Here is an 18,140-nt window from a genome sequence, read left to right as displayed (position 1 = left end):
CTGCAACTTATTTTGTTAGGTTTCTGTTTTTGGATCGACTGTTTGAAATAAACAAAAACTGACACCATACAGGTGAATTTTGATGTTTTCCTTTGCAGTTTTTGTCAGAGTAGCACCATTTTTTTTTTCCCAAATGGGAAGTGCAGTTTGTGATCATTTTATCTAAGGAGCGATGAGTGCCAAAATGTCAGTGTGAACCCTGCAGTCTAATAAAAAAGTGAGGAAATGACTCTCTTCTCTCTACATCAAAACAGCAATTTTCTTGGGCTCGTTCCGCCTGCCTTATGAAGAGATCCGGGACATTGTGCTGGAGGTAGACGAGGAAAGACTGAGTGAATCACTCATCCAGGTAAGACTGATGTTCACTGTTGTGCGTTAGCTTTTTTTTTTACACAATGTCTCCCTCTTTCTCTCTCTCTCTCACACTCATATTTATGATTTGTGTTAGACATAGAGTTTTAGGACAAATGAAAAGTGCTCATATGAGAAGAATTTCCATGTCTGGTGAGGAGCTTTGCCACCTATTTTAAACCCGTTTTTGGCTTCCGTCGGTCTTCATATTCTCTTGTGGACAGCAGAGACCCCCCCATTCATGCTCTCATAATGGATGATGAAGGATGAGACTTGGCAAAGACTCCTTAGCTACACCCCCTTCTTTACCTTTTGTCTCTAAACTGTGATTGATGAGCTTCCTAAAGGATTCTTGTTTTTGTTCTTATTTTATTCATAATTTTGTATCAGCCTTAGAAGCCTTTAATTGAAAAGGGGGCGGGGTCATCTGAGGTTAAGCTGCATCACTGGGCAGCATAAAGCCCATGTGTTTCTTCCTTTGTCCTTGTGACTAAAAAAGTCATGTTGTTTTTGTTTGTGTTTTATTCCATCAGTAGGAGGCGTAGACTATGAAACATACATTTAGATTTTTAATAAAATCATGGCAGTGATGCATTGTCCTTCATATTTGTGTGTGTTCTACACACATATTCCTTTATTTTTATTTATTTATTTATTTTACAGCTGCTATGAGGTGTGTTTATATTTCAGATTTCAAATTGAAGTCCTATTAAGTAATTTCAATTCCTATAGATTCTCTATGGAAGTTCTCACGTTGCTTATCAGCACAGACCTGTACGGCAGGTCTATTTCACCGCCCACTGCTTATTTACCAACTCCAGATCAGAATGCAATAAAGAAAATAGTCTAAGGGAAAATATTTGTATTTCCAGACTCTTTCACCCATCCACCCACCTATTAATTCATCCCTCCACACATGCATCCACTCATTCTAAAGTTCCCCACTGAGAGACAAGAAAGGTTATTACTATTCTTGTCTCTGTCATACATGCACATCTAGCCATATGTCCCTGCATCCAGCTCTTCATCCAATCATTCCTCTGTCCGTTTGTGAGTTCCATATTTAAAACTTAGTCATTAAAGACACATTTCTATAAAAATGCAGTTTAAATTTAGATTGATCCTTATAAATAAGGTAAAGAGTGGCAAACAACAAAAAGCCTGCATGTACAAGGACCCCATGCAAGCCACTGAGGGTTGAAGAAGGAATATACAATGAGGTTGAGGGAAATTCAGAAAAGGAAACCCTTGGACTATTCTTTTGAGCTGTGCTAACCTTTAATGGGAATGATAGATAATCTGGCAAAAAGTACAAAGTCTACAGAGATGGCACATCTCTTTCCTGCTTTGCTTTGTTTATGTGAAAGGAAGTTAACATGTTGACCTTTTTCCACCGTCAGTCTTTTTCTGTTGTCTATATCTGCCAGCAGGAGAGTCTTGTCACCAGCCAATCCCCACCTGGCCCCTTGTTGCACACAGCACCAGACAAATAGCCCACTTAATCACGTCCACACCATCAAGCAGCTGCCATTACACAGACATGGTCAGAATACCGATAGCATTTAACGCCACTATATCTGGAGTTTCTGCGTTATAACTGGTGACCAAGTGGATCCAAATGTACTTAGGGACATATTACATATTGATAAAGAACTTTTACAAAAATGAACATGTCAAACATTTATTTGAACAATCCACCATTTAGAGTTAAAATTTTAATGAGAATAGTTTTGTAAGAAATTTATCTTCAAAATAATACAAATTTTTGTTGTTCAAAACAGAATAGATTAGATATGGATTGAAGCGGGAGTCCAAAAGATGAGCGGACCTTTTAAAAAGTTAGAATAAGCCTAATTCAGGTCTGTTTTACTTGTTCAGCCATCTGAAATTTTAAAGATTAACCTATTCTTTATACCCTAATGGCTTCCTGTACTTTATTCTCACCAGCATGTTGGGCAATGTAAGATCCGAGGTATTGTATAATGCTGACTAACCCCAAAACCTAGATCTAGAAACAAGAAAGCACTCTTTATTGCTGGATGCTTCACATAAAGACTGTTTCCACTTTCAAAAAGCCAGTCATGCACTTTGAAAGACTTTATAATGCCGTCTTTCCATCCCCCATTTCCCTCTTTAATAAATGTGAATCAGGGCAGTGAAGCTTCTGACAAAGCAGGAGGCTCGATGGGACTTATAAGACCAAGTGATTGAGTCAGCAAAAGAATGTGGGGGAAAAAAAAAAAGCTAATGTCAGAAAATCCAGAGGGACATAGGAGGCAAGAATGTGTTAGCCAATCAGTGCAGAAGGACCAGCCATGAGAAAAATATCTGCCTTTTTGTACTGATGGCATCTAGAAGTTGTCATGGTTTTTGTTTTTAAGATTTTGACTCCATCGTCATATTTGCTCTATTGGCTCTTAAAATGTCCTCCATTGTACTTTAACTACCATTGGTATTGCATTTGGACTCCAGTGCATACTGTATTATTAAAGCTACTTTGTAATTTTAGAGAGTAAAACAAGCCACCTTAATCTTGTTAGACTTTTATTTGTTATATTTTTCAATTTACATTTCTGGAGATAAAGTAAATATGTCAAATCAACTTTATGACATTTTCCTAAACAGCAAAACACCCTTATAAAATAAGCATTTATGGGCATTTTTAAGATTTATAGTAGGATGGTTCTGTTATGCTTGCAAGCTCCCCCCTGTTTTCCCTAAAAGTGACAATGTTAACCATAACCAATTTTAATCTTTTTTACTCCATTAGACCACAGATCATGTCTCCCAAAACAGGCTTCATTGTTTGTGTGTGCATATCTTTTTAAATGTGCACATGGAGCAATGGTCTCTTTCTTCACTGTGGATAATGACACTGTCTAACCCGGCTTAAGTCATTATTTTCTGAAGGTCTTTTGTCTTTGTTCTGGGGGTTTATACATTACAATAGGGTTATCTCTAAGACACAGAAGCAGACTCATTCCTAAACGGCGCAATGGCCTGTTATTACCCGAATGTTTACAAATCAATGTGTTCCTTTCATGCATCCCGACATTATACTGAAGAATGAACCCGACTTCTTGAGCCACATTAATCTTTTTCTGATGTTTTATATACTTTTTCTTAATTAATGTAAGATGTTCACAAGGCCGTCTGTTAAACCATTAGAGTGCTATTCATCCATGTGTTCGTCCCCATAGATTGTGGGTCTGTGTATCTTCAAATTCTACATATAAAATACACTCTGTACATAAATATTAACCAAAGATTCAGAGGAAACCATTTTGTTTTTTGGGGTTGAGCTTGGCTTAGAAGAACAGAGAACCCTAACCACTAAAAGAGGGAATTGTCAACATCTATAGTAATCATATGAATGAAAATGTTTTAATCCCTTTACATCTTGTGAAAAACTATTCCCATATAACATTATCTTTACTGCATTTCAGTGGCAAAGCATTATTTAGTAATCTTTTGGAATACATTAAGGTGCTTGGTGTGAAGTTTGGCGTCTGAAGCAAAACACAGCATTATGATGCTTTTTGGCAGGAGAGAGAAGCAAAGCTAACAGGGGTAATTTATATTTACACAGAAATTCTGCTAATTGTGCACATAGATTTTCGTAGAAGAATAGGGTTGTAATGAATGTGAATCATAAAGAAAGGAGCTTACGAAAGAAGGGAGGTGGCACATGCCAAAGAAATGCAGTCAAAACCATAGTTAAAACTATAGAGAGTCTCGGAAGGGAAGCAAAGAGACCTCCTGCTGGGTGACACGGTCCTGAGTGTGGGCTCCATCTGCACAGTGCTCATCTACACTCATTACGCTGATTAATCACTCCACACCACCCACTTTCAGCCGCACGCCAATCACCATTTATCCACACAGACAGATGCACACATACAGAGGAGTGTGAATGCATGCCTTGGCAAATATTTAAAGGAACAAAAGTCACTGGCTTGTTAATATTAGTAAGTAGGTGATTGTGTATATATAGTGTTTTTTCAAGTGAAACCTTTGTTTCCAAAACATATAGCATTAAGCTACAGAACACTAAGCTACAGAAATGTAAAGTTGTAATTTTCGCCAATTATAATTACAACATACAAATGCTCCTCAATTAAATTAAAACTGAGTCCTCTAAATATCAAATCTACATTTTTTTTCCTTCTTTTTTTGTCCTCCATATTTATTGCACACTGAATGATCTACATTGGAAAGAAGAAGAAGAAAAAAATTCTAACAGACAAGACACTGGGATGACATATTGTCGCGGTTGGCTTGGTCAGATGGCGCAGCAGGAGCTCTGGAATTTATTTTTGCTTTAAAGTGTTTTCTGTCTCAGCTTGCCATTAAGGCACTAGGGCTAGTAGTGTCCCTTGCAAGAGTGCCATACCCTTGAACTTCATCACATTTTTTAGTATTATTATCACAAACTTTAAGGTTTTGTGGGAATTTTATGTAATAGAAAAAAAAATGTTGCTTATTCTTTTTAAAGGGGGTAAAATATTAGCTGTCTCAATATGATATTGATACATATATTAGAAATAAATTAGAAACAACTTATAGGCTCTGATACTTCTTAGTAAAATCATAAGGAACCAGCCCTCTCTTGACACTTTGTTATGGAGTCCAGATGTGTGTAATCCACACGCCTCTAAAACCCTCCAAGGTTAGAGAACATCAGTGAACAAATAACATCAGGAATAACAAGAAACACAGCAGACAGGTCAAGGATAGGGTTGGGGAGAAATCCAAACCAAGGTTAAGTTATTTAAATAGTATCCCTCTTTTTTTCTTGAATTCAAGAATCAGCAAAGGCTCCCAGAGATGGTTGCACAGCAATGGTGGGAAAACCTGCTGACAGGGTAACAGTGTCATTTCCTACTACGGAGTATTAGGGCCAGGCTAGGGATACTGTATGTTTTCTTTTATTTCGAGATTAAAGTCGTAACATTATGAGAATAAAGTTGTAAAATTACGCGAATAAAGTCACAAATTGCGAGAATAAAGTCATAACATTTTGAGAATAAAGTTGTAAAACTATGAGAAAGTCATAAAATTATGAGAATAAAGTCATAATATTAAGAGAATCAAGTTGTATTTTATGACCACTCCTACAAGAAGCAATTTCTTCACTAAAATGAGGAATGTCGAGCATTATGTGAAGTTATACTTTGGCTCTGTTTTGACAAATAAGGAAATCTTTTAGCACATCAGCATCAGATTGGGCATGTCAAAGTGGACTGAGGTTGCTATTTGGTGGAGCTGGTTAGCCGTCATATGCTGGTCGGAGCTGGAAGCTTTCTTTCAGAAACGGGTTGTTGTATGATGACTTCATTCTCGTAATATTACAACTTTATTCTTGTAATGTTACTTTACTTTTGTAATTTTACGACTATTCTCCTATTATTAAAACTTTTTTCTCTTAGTGTTACCACTTTATTCTCAAAATAATAAAAAAAAGTAATCTTTTACCTGGGCCTAATACTCCATCGTAATTTCCAGCCTCTATGGAACAGTGGATAGATAACACACTAAATACTCATCTGCACATATAATATAAAAAATCAAGCAAAAAGTTCATGACAAAATGTTCATTCAAAACTTTAAAATTGTTTGATTTTTTTGTTTAACGTATATAAAATTACCAATTCAATTTAACATATAGACTTAGGTATTTTAATATTATAAAAGAAGACACTCCAGTCATTGTATTGCTCACAGTTCATCATGTATGTGAATAATAAAATAAAAAAACAGATGTCCAGGCAATTCAGAAAACTGCCAAGAAATTACTGGGAAAAAAGTACTGAAATTATACACCAAGATGCTAAAGATCAAAGTGGTAGGAATGGTGGTAGTGGTAGTTTAATAGAGCAAAGTGTTTGATGTAGAAGTTTCCACTTTTTTCCTCGTGATTTTAAATGCTGACATATTGCCAGCCGGGGGTGGTGGGCCTTTAATGGTCGATGCAGGATGATTAGAGCAAAGATTTATTCTGGTGCAAATTTTTTATCGATGCATACATTTTTGTATAGTTATGGATTTTAGATTGTGATTTTTATGCCTTTCCAGATTGTATTGAAGAAGTTCAATGTCTTGGACTACTCATCCCATTAGTTGTTGGAAACGTAACATTTACAAGCTCTGGATTGGTTTCTTTCACCTGAGTTGCTCTGTTAGGTATTGCCAGCTCATCTGTCTCCCCCCTAAACAAACTTATCAGAAAGCTCTGGACTTTTGCCTTTGCTTCTGATATGTATTCATTTCATATGTTTTGTTAGACAGCTGCAAAGTCTTAGTGATTTCTTTTGATTGCAATATTAATTGATTGGTAAATGGATGTCTTATTATTGGTAAAGCTCAACTTTGTGAAGTTGGAAGGCAAAGAGCTCTGCCTTAGCAGCACTCCACACTTATTTAAAGTAGCAAATCATATTATCTTAAAATGACCGCTCGTTATATAAGGCATACTACAAATAGCCGAATTAGGAATAGAGTAATAAAATTAGAGTCCCAAATTGGGTTGGTAGGCAGGCTTTTAATATTGGTGCTTTTGTTTTTTTTTTTAATTGTCTGTCCACCAGTGGAACAAGATAAATTGTTAAAAACCATATTTTTTTAAATTATAAAAGAATAACCATTATTTGATGAATGGGAGGCGTAGGATAGAGGACTCAGGAGGTGTTGGTGTTGTGTCTGAAACTCCATAACTCTATCATATAGCATTCCTTCTTCGTGACACGCAATGATTTGTCAGCAGAACGTGTTGGCCTTGAAGTACCCCTTTGATGCCTCACCCTGGTAGAGTAGATAGATAGAAGTTGATTGGCTCTCCTTATTCTACATTAGGGCCCATCATCAACTTGGATGATGTACACAACCATGAATTCTCGCAGGCAGTCTTAGCTCTCACCATTCATCCATGCTCGATATATTCCATGCAGTTCCAGAGTTTCTTTTTCAGCATTCATCATGCATACAGACACTGAGATGCTACATGCAAATGATTTTGTGAATCAGTTATCCCTCTTTCTTCCATTCCCTGTAGTCATTTGTCATGCAAACAATCAATATGTGTTTGTTCCTTGAACATCAGAAAAATGCATTTGCATCTAATCTACCTCTGTCCTTCACGTTCTTTGTCTGTATTTCTCAATTACTGACAGTATTTATTCATGGTGCAGATGGACAAAGTTCACTTGCAGGCATCAGGTCAGATTCATCAAATTCCCACTGTATGACAATTAGACAAAGAGGACAATAGGAGACAGTCACTTGCACTGGCTCAAAGAAAGCGGTTAGATCCTCAGAGAGTTTGACCAAGCTTTTGTTTTCTCCATTTTTCTTTTGTTCTTATCTTGGCGCACAACAGCAAAACCAAGAGAAATGTCCTGGGGTAATTGTTTATGTGATGGAAGATTCAAGCTTGTCTGTTCTGGGCTTTAGGACCTGGGTTGCATCGGGTTGTTTTACATTACATGACATGTTGCTCCAAAATACTTTTTTTAGTGGAATCATGGCCATGTGAATCACCTCCCCACTTGGATTGTTTAGATCAACAAATGCAGCTCACCTTACAGGTGAATTTAAGTGAGCTGGCTCCCCTTTGGTGTTGGAGGTTTTGCTGAAGTCCCTCACAGCCACTGTGCCCCTGGGTGACAGCTCTATTGGTATAATAGTGGTATTTGTTCCTCCAAACCTACAGTAGCAAACTTTTTTTTTGATTATTAAAAAGGACTTGCAAATATGTTTGACTTAGACAAACTTTATTGTCATTTTTCTATACACACAGTGTGTACAAAACAAAATTTCGTTGCTTACAGCTTTCAACTGTGAATTCAACAACTTTTAACTGTGGAATTAACATTACCGTTATAAAGGGCAGCAGTGATCAGTATCTAATCAGTGTTGGAGAAAAGGACACCAGTTTTAAAAATAATGGTGCAAAAGGCGTGGATATGGAAAACCGGATTCACAGTCCAGTTTAGAGTTCAACAGTCTGATGGAAGCAGGGAAAAAGTTGTTGCAGAACCAGATGGACCTGCAGCGGATGTTTTGAAGCCTCTTCCCAAAGGGCAGCAGGGAGAAGAAAGAGGTATGTTAGGTTTATTCTATGATCAGTTTATACAAATGCACTAGGTTGCTTGTGGTGGCACACTATGAGAGTCTCTAAAATGAGCTACAGCAAGATAACACTAAAAGATTTGTTCCTTATTTAAAAGAATATCGACATTGTACTGCTTCATCCTTTGAGACTCTGTATTTAGGCTTAAGAAATGTTTCTTTTATAATCTCAATGACTTGATATCCTGTATTGATATTTACTCACAGGCCACTTTATTCATTACATCTGAGCTACTGTTTTGGATGTTGAATGTAGTTCATCATGAAGCCGAAGGGTCACCAGTTAGAACCCCAGCTTTGTCTTTCTTGATTGTTTTGCCCTTGTGCAAAACATATTATGATGGTGGTAATTGGGCCCCATCGGCGTCTGTTTATGACAGTCTCTCTCCAGTATGCCTCAGGGTCGCCGTGGCTACAGTGTAGTTTATTGTTTGTGTGGGAATGTGTTATGGGTTAATTACTTAATATAGTGTATAGCGCTATGACATAAAAAGGCTCCATATACTTACATGTCAATGACCATTTTCTTGAGGGTATTGCATGCCAGCATAATCCAAGACACCCCATTGTATTGATCTCCAATAACTAAATGCTCTAAGATTACTGCAGATACATTTGGACATGGTGGAAGTAGTCATTAGAAAATAAGTTCACTGTGGACATCGGCAGACATCGACAATGGTAATGACTACAGTACTGTATATTTTGTTTAATAGACTAAGTTAACCAGCCTTAACCATTGATACAAGGCAACAAAATGCTTTCATGTTGTTTATTTGTAATTCCGTGTTGCATCAGAAATCAAGGCTAGGAGAATGTGAGACTTTGAATTTTGGTTTTCCAATTTTAGTAGGTTGGTGTGAACTGCTGTCTGTGTTTCCTTTTTTACAGGAGTTTAAGCTGGCATGGCATTTAACCGATTCCTGTTGATTTTTCTTAAATCTTCTCTTCAAAGGTCCAGATCTGAATTCCAGGTGAAGGCTTAGAAGTTTAGAAAAACCACTGATCAGAAACTGTTTTGTACTTAGAAAATGTAATTCTAAACCACAGAGGTGAAACTATGGAAGTAGCTTTTAAGTTAAAAAAGATTTGTAATCCTATATGGCATTATTTTCTTTGTACAGCCATCCAAAAAAAAAAAAAAAAACTTATGAGAACTTTGTGCTTAATCTTGTTTGACATATACATTTTAAGCTTAAAAATGAAAAGCTGAAAAAGAAATAGCAGTAATATAGAGTTACACCAAAAATCAGGGATAAAACATATACTCAGACACTTTTCTAACAGAGCTACTTATTGTCAAGAACAGCACTGTCTCTATTAATAAGGTCCCTATACAGAGTGAATGTATAAAAGTAGTTTTATAATTTTCTATTCTATTTTTGTCTGTTTCCAATGTTCAGATTGAAACACCAAAAAAAACATAGTATTATGTGACAATCATTGCTGCAAACACTTGAAAATAAGTTGGGCTTGCTGACAGTGTTATTTTTGAATCAGTCATAATTTTGCCCCTCTAAAGGGCCCATGTCCAAAGGCGTTGTTAAGGAGATTTCTCACTCGCAGTAGAAAGGATTAAGTGGTGTTGGTTTTCAGGCATTTAGATTAATGATTTGCAAATATACTCTCAAAGCTCTCAGAGCTTCTTTCTCTTGCCATATTTCCCCTATTTTCCTTGTGCAGTAGTTCTGCTGGACTGCTCTGCATTCCCTTGTTGCTTAATTGGCACGTCTAAGAAAACTGTTCTTTGTGATTAGTACAGAAATTGTTAAGTTGTCTGCAGTACATGTTGTCCTGTCTTCTAATGCTCCCTCAGGCAAATAAGCTATTTTAGGTCTAATAAGCTTTTCTAGATTCATTAAGCAAACATAGTCTTTGGATCCTCATGCTTTATATATAGTTTTGTATTCTCAACATCTCTGTGAGAGCCAATTAAATTTCATTTTGAATTCAACATTGTCATAATAAAGCTCATCACACCGCTGACCTCAGTCCATTAAAGCTAATGTTATTTATAAAAGGCAACACTTTGTCTTGACAACTTTAATTTTCTTCGGAAATGAAATACACCCACAGTGAAGGAAATCATGCCCATACGTACATCACACCATATCGCTGGGATTCTAGTGGATTGCAAAAACACCTATTTCGATTAAGATTTTTGATTTTACATAAGTGGTATACAACAGATCAATTAGATCCCTGTTTCCATATCACAGTAAACATTTACATCTTCATATTTTTGCCATATTAAAATACACTATGCTTTAATTCTAAGCATTTTATGGCAGTATATTGAATTAGACTAGAACTTCAAAGAATTTTTATAAATGAAGGTGAGGTAGAAAGGGGAAGGTCAAGTACTTGAGGGTCAGTTGTCCTCAAAAAAAGGACATTGCAATCTAGATGTGAGAAGGATAGATACGAGTATACTGAGTAATTATGAAGAGGAGATAGTGACAAGATTTCTACGGAAACCCCTGTTATGATTTATGGTTTGGAGTGAGTGGCACTGCCTGTGACATAATACAGAGCAGGGGGTGCGAAGCTGAAGATAGCGAGATTTTCAATCAAAGGGAACAGGAGGGATTAGACTGGTAGCAGTTACATCAAAGCACAAGTTGGCAAGTTGGAGACTAAGTGATATGCTTACTTAAGAAGGACTGGACATTTACTGATTAAAATAGTGACTAGACAAGACAGACTATGTAGCAAATGGATGCCAGACAGACAGCAGACCTCAGATGTATGTATGTATGGAGAGAGTGAAGACAGACACGGAGATAACATGTCCAACAATAAAGGAGGTATGAAGTGAGATAAGATAGAATACGACAATATTTGGATGGATCCCTACATCCATATAATAATAATCCGCAAAGGGGGGATCCACCTGATAGCGAACTTCATGAATGTCACTTTTTTTCTTACTCTTAATGCAAAATTATGCCTCTACAAAATATTTTAGTGGGCTATGGGTAACCAATTACTTATTGGTTGTGGTTCCTACTAAATGGCTTTACAATTAAGGACATTCTCTATAAAACACACCGGCCATACAACCATTGCTTGTAGTGAATCTATGAAACAATTATATATTTCAGTTAACCTATAAGACCAGTTTCATAGGCCATGGCAGATTCAGTTCCGCCTCCTCACTGCTGCTCTGAAGATGCCAAGTGATTCAATGGCTTGAAATGAAAGTGTCATCACAAAGTGTTTTAGCACACCCAGTTTTTGGTGTGTGTGGTAAGCTAAATCTTGTTGGTGGATGATGTGCCCCTTGGGGCTTGTTTTGCAGAATATCAGAGTGACTTCTTAATGTTTAATGTGTGCCAATGTATTTTATATTACCCCATCTTTTCAAAAGGAAAGGCAAATGAGTAAGATCACACTACTGTTAATCATCTGCATTTACTGCTGTCTTATGCTATCTAAAAATACCCTGTATTTAAGAAACACAACGTAAAAAGTGTCCAATTTCTCTTGTAATTAAAATGCTCTGTGTCTTAATGGGTTTACATGCAGTACGTGGATGTTTGATATGATGAGTGGGATTGAGAACAGGTTGGGTTTTTTATTGATTTAAATTTATTACATGACCTGATTTAGTAATGTCAAAGGAAAAAATAGATTTTCAAACATTTTATTTAAGTGTTTCATAATAAACTTTATTAATGAAAAATTATTTTTGTCCCTGAAATCGTGCTGCACCTTGGCTGAGGAATTTAAAAATGCACTTTTTATTCTGGAAGAAAATAAATGTAGGAATTAGGTAGGTATTTTAGGCTTCCCCTGGGTACTCCCAATAGGTAGTAAGTCTGTTTGGATAATTCATGCCACACTCACAACATCTTGCTTCTGCTACCTTTAAACACAGTTAATTTCCCCCTAAACGTCCAAATTATATCTTTAGAGTTCTGTTCCCAGGTATTTATGTTGATATATGTTTTGAAATCAAAGTGTGTGTGGTAACCAGGTTAAACAACTACAGCTACTTTGATACTAAATTTAAAAACTTAAAGGTATAATGGAGGATTTTCGCCAATTTCCGCCTTCTCCTATTAAAAAAAAACCCGCACATATACAACTCTATACCTGCTCCCGAGAGGGAGCACCTATTAAACATGTGCGAGAGCATGCAGAGGCCCATTTCTCTTTGTGCGAGCTCTGTTTAAAAGTTCCTGTTTGCGTTGCTCATACAAGCTTAGTTTCCCAAAGATTTGCAAAAACAAATGAACTTATCTTCCCTGGAAAGTTGCAATAAAGAGGTAGATAACTTTTGTTAGCAGGTATGTGAAATAGATTTGTCAAAATAGCATGCCAAACTTATGAGGCCTTTCTTTTCTTCTCTTACACTTTGTAAACACTTTTTCTCTTATGACCCTCTGCCATTTTCAAAGAACCATGGTGAGAAAAGTGGGCTTCAATGACTGGTTATACCCAAAGCTCACCTCACATATGCACCTGAAGTGTACATGCGCTGAAAAAGATAACGGAACAAAGGACGACCTTACGTTAACATACCACCAGAATGATTTACAGTTAGGAGGACCACTTATTTTGATGATCCACCCAGAAAAAGAAAATCCACCACCTCACCTTTAAAACTGAAATATAGTTGGTGTATTTCTCATGTTATAACGATAATTTGAAACTGTTAGAAATAAAGATGTTTCCTGATAAGTACAATTGTTACTGAATAGGTTATTCAATGAGCTGAAACAGTTACACTCTTATACTATTTCCACAAATTCTTGAGAGTGAAATCTTTCCCTACAGTGACTTAACCTCTAACATGCTTAAACACCTTGCCTACATTTTCTTTGCAGGGCTATCGTCTTTTGATTTAACAATTGATATTATGCTTGAATGATGTTTCATACTTTCATTTCAAATTAGATTTACCTGTTAAACTTAGATTTTTCCATGTAAAACTGATGATTATTTGCCATTTTTTGTTTGTTTTTTTAATGACTGACTTTGTTCTATTATTAAAATAAGCGTAAACAAAGTCCATGTATCTTCTAGCTGATCATCTTTACCAGCTCAGGAAAATCCAAACATTCACTAAGTGTTGCAAGGTTTTGACTTTGTAATCCTCCCCCCTCAGCCTGCCATGGCAACAACCTTTCTGCCAGGTCTCACAGGAGTCCTCTGAGCTGGCCTTGCCTTGTTATTATTGTTTATCTCTCTTGTCAATCACCCACATCAGCCCTAAGCTCATCCATATGCATGCCTCCGTCATTACACGTGGTTTTGCTTGATGGCTGCGAGGCGTCGATGCCCATGCCAGCCTTTGTTCACATCTGTAACAGGTGATTTTGGCCAACTGGTACATTGTTGGGCATCATTTTCACAGTGTAAAAGTGCACATGTGGGACTAGGCGATAACTGTGGGGATGTTGGATTAGAGCGTAAGCAGGAAAAACATAAGTCCCCCATGGGCTTAATTGCGGTGCGTTTTGGCACACACTCATAGCACTTCTGCATCAAATGTAAATTTTACAGTGAAATTCGAAATACATTATGCGGATTTGGTAGGGCTGGAAACATAAAAGAGGAAACCAAAGGGGGTGTTGAATAAACAGAATGAGGGCAAAAGTATATGCAGGTTGAGGAAAGACTAGGCTGTAGTCGGGTGTAACAAAAAATACACTTCAGATATTAATGGTATGAATCAAATGTGTACTACATGTACCTCAGACTTCATCACCCACCTGCTCATCTCTAGCCAGAGGGTCCTGGCTGGTTACACCCTGCAGAGGTTAAGTATTGATTAAAAAATGTGCATGCATACTTGTAGGCATACACACAAGTGGATATGTGCAGTATGCAATACAGCTCAGTAGTTACATTTTTATTCTGTGGAGTCCACTCAACTGCTGCTCCAGCATGCTTAGTGCTCTAGTTTCATAAGTGCTTTATAAAAAATAAGAAAAATATTTCTGTTTTCATTTTTTACCCTGCGTCTTAGTTTCTGTGGCAGATGGCACATCAATCAAAGAGACACTATCATGCAGCAAGCTCCACGAACAACTTAATTTATATTACTGTTTTGCATGCTTGCTCTCCTCTTATTTGATTGACATTCTCATACCCAGGCCTTGTGTTTGGATGACTGTATTGCTCAGGAGGAATATACACAAATGAGGGACAATTACAGAGATATGTGGTGCGTCTTTTCTCAATTACTTAAAGATTCTTTCTAAATTAGTCTTCCATGTTGCTTGTTACTTCAGGCCAAGTCAACAGGAAAGTTTTACACGTTAGAAAACACAATAATTACTTTTTTGTTTCTTCTAGTAGACAACTTTGGTTTTTTCCATAACATTTTTTTTCTTAATTTTTTTCAGCTGTTTGATCCGTTTTGATGTTGGAAGCATATATTTTTTTATAGCCTCATTCTTAATCCTACTTCGCACCTTTAATTCTAAATGCAAGTGTTCAGGTGCATAAAATGTAAATATCCCCCCTCAATTTTTTTTTGGAATATACTAACGACAAATTTAATGTCACGCTTAGTATGTCAGATCTTACAGACACTTAAATTAATCCCTCCCCCACTCCTCTCTCAACCATGTTTTTCCCTCTGCTCATTTTATTGCGTCTCTCTCTCTTATGCTGAATTTCTCATTTAGTGTAACACGGATTTAAAATCTGTCACACTCAGTTTTTTGCTTGTCAGACTGTCATTGCGCGTTTGCTTACAGTGACATGCTGGTTACCTCTGAGACAAGATTTGTCTTCGTTCTGATTGTTTTTTTATTGTTTTTTTTAAGGCTGTTTGAGCTCAGAATATTAGCTTCTACTGATGCAGAGTGAAGACAGAATAGTGTAACAAGTTCGATACTTTGTAATTTAGCTATATTAGAATTGGAAGGATTCACTTGTTGGCCTTTTTTTTACTGAAAACTTCATTATTGCTATTTTTCTTATTACCATTTTATGGAATATAGTAGTGGGTAGTCTACTGTTGTAGCAGTTTGCACACTGAGTGCTGCAGCATTTCTGAATTATTTTTAGTGCTTCCAATTACTTGTCACATAAATAAACATTTTCCAGGTAAGTAGGACTGCACGGCTAAATCTGAGGTGACAGCATTATTTTGCAGTTTGTTTGGAAGCATGTTACAGTTAACATTATCTGTATTTAAAGTGATACACTAATAGTTCATCACAAAGACCCAATCTCACAAATCTGATTATACTTTTTCCACTTATTTTGTTCTAGTTGAGCTGTAACCACATCATATTTTTCAGTATTGGATAAGTGTGAGTAGCTCCCTCTAAAAGAAACAACAAATATCACTAAATATACAAGACTATTTTTAGTGTTTAGCATCTGTGTGGTACAAAGCCACAATATTAAACATGAATCCCTTTTTTGCTGTGATCTACTGTGGTTGTTAAAAATATCCCAATCTCAGTTCATTTCAGATTTGGATTATTGTTTTCACAGCTGTTTACACCTAAAGAGACTTTTATCCAAATCAGTTCAACTAAATAGCAAATGTATTCAAGAGAGGAAAATAAAGATGAAGTTGTGACTACCTTATGGCTCCGGGACCTCGGGGAGCAGTGTGGGGTTAAGGGTGTTGCTCAGAGAGCCAGAGTGGCAGTCTGTGGGAGTGTGGCTTGAACTCAGAACCTCCTGGTGCCAAGCGCAATGCCCTAAGCATTAGGGCGCCACTCCCCGAACTTTACGGAAAGTTTACAAAATGTATGAACAAAGAAAACTGGTGAAAGAGGCTGCCAATGGGGGTGACCTAAGAACTGAGGCTATTGCATCTAAATTCTCTATTTTGTATATTCCTAAAAAAGCGAACATAATAAAAATCAACATAATCCCCTAAGATTAGAATCTAGGTTTTGGTTTAAAATGACACATTTGGTATAAATTTGGTTTAAAGAGTGCAGATGAGGGAGTGTTCAGAAGTCTTATCGACTTTTTTTTTTTCTCTCTCTTTAATTTGAACTGAATCGTTCACTCATTTTTCCAACGAGCCACATGGGAATCCTTGGATTCGAGGAGATGGCAGTCGCTGGTTGTTCTTTGCCACAAAGCATTGGCAGAATACCACATGTTTATCCATCTCCTGAAACAAAGTCGAAAATCAATTAAAAGTATAAAATTACATCTGTCAAGCATTCAGCAGATGTGGCTCTTAGTTTGCCTGTGTTGTAGATCCTAATGAGTCTTTCAAATGAGTGCATTTAATTTGGACTATCCATTAAGCAAACTATCATATTTTCCTTTTATTTTTCTTTACTTTAAAAGATGTATTGCTGAAATGAATGACTACATACAGAATAAAAGACTATTTGACAATTTTCTCACCATGCATGTCTCAGGTAAGCTTTTTTTCTAGAATAAAATTGATTAATTAAAGCGTTTAAATACTAAAGCACTACATTTTCTAGCATTGTAATGCTTTCAAAATGTTAATTATTAAAATTGCAAATAAAATATCAGTCTTTCTTCTACCTCATTTGCACTTCATGTACACTAGCTTATACATGCCCAGCGCTGTCCTGCATTAGCTTGCCATGGCCCTGCAAAAAGCTTTGACACTGAACTTGATTAACAGGAAGCTGGCTGACAGCCGCAGAGATCAAAGTATGAAAATAAAAGCTGTACAGAAACTGTCCTCCTCGACAAATGTTTACTCAGCCGTATCTCGTATCTTACTACTTCATACTCGTTTTTGCTCCTCTCATCTGCCTCCTTTCCACAGGTAAAGGACTTTCACAGTGTGGGCTTCAATAGTTCTTAACCAACACCCACTGCATTCAAAATATGTACACTAAGCCGTGCCTGACTCAGGGGAAAAAACACCATTGATGTTAAACACACTCTGCATCCTTGAAATGACCTGTTGTAATTAAATCAATGGGCATTGACTGAGCATTTTTGTGCAATGAAATTCTAATCTGTTTTCAGAATTGGAATAACGATCACAAACAATCTGACTTGTGTTTCTGATGAAAGTTATCCTACAAATTAAAATGTTGACAGACAGGCAAGTATTGTGCTTTCAAGGAGTCTTTTATCAATGAGAATACATATTAGTCATGGTATGGAATTGGTATTTTTAATCCAAAGAGGAATGGATTCTGGTGTCCACAGAAATTGGTTTATGAAATGTCCATATAAAGTATACAGGAGATTTAAAAGCAGTCTTTGTGGGGGATTTGGATGAACATAACTATTGCTATGAGTAATTTTGACAATCATGAATTTTTGAGTTTCAAGAGGAGTAGGTGGGAGTTTTATGTCATATTTTGACTAAAGGGACATTTTCAGGTTTTCAAACTTTATAATCTACCATTTTCAGTACCACTGCATTTACCAAAGTAAAACCAGATACGGGGTAGAAGTTAATTAGAAAAGATGCCCTGTTTAAGGATCCAATATTTAGTTTCCCTCTGAATTCTTGGATGGAGATTTATTGAGATAACAGCACTTTAACGTACAGTTTTTTCATTGTAATTTTATCTGGTAAAAGAGGGAGGAGCTTTTCATGTCAAAGTGAATTTGTTTTAAACCTAAACAATGAGCGGTTTTCAGTCATAAAAACAACCAGTTTTGGATAATTAACTGCATGCAGCTTTTCCTTGTATGTGTAGTTAAGCCCTGTCTGGGTGGCACAGGCTTAAGAT

The 18,140-nt window shown here is 36.6% G+C and overlaps 1 protein-coding gene across 5 annotated transcripts in view; it reads left to right on the top strand.

Annotated features, from left to right (window-relative positions):
- Positions 1 to 18,140, top strand: part of diaph2 (diaphanous related formin 2) — a 497,594-nt gene that overhangs the window by 263,694 nt on the left and 215,760 nt on the right. For all 5 annotated transcript variants that reach the window (XM_015388892.1, XM_015388885.1, XM_015388900.1 and 2 more), the window contains one exon: positions 255 to 349. In XM_015388892.1, the coding sequence (XP_015244378.1) occupies positions 255 to 349 (95 nt within the window). The remainder of the gene's footprint in view (positions 1 to 254; positions 350 to 18,140) is intronic.

This window comes from Cyprinodon variegatus, unplaced genomic scaffold (assembly GCF_000732505.1).
Source record: "Cyprinodon variegatus isolate N-32 unplaced genomic scaffold, C_variegatus-1.0 Scaffold19, whole genome shotgun sequence".
NCBI classification, from domain to species: Eukaryota; Metazoa; Chordata; class Actinopteri; order Cyprinodontiformes; family Cyprinodontidae; genus Cyprinodon; species Cyprinodon variegatus.
Note: the sequence above shows the minus strand (reverse complement) of the source record. Positions and strands in the feature narration are given on the sequence as shown.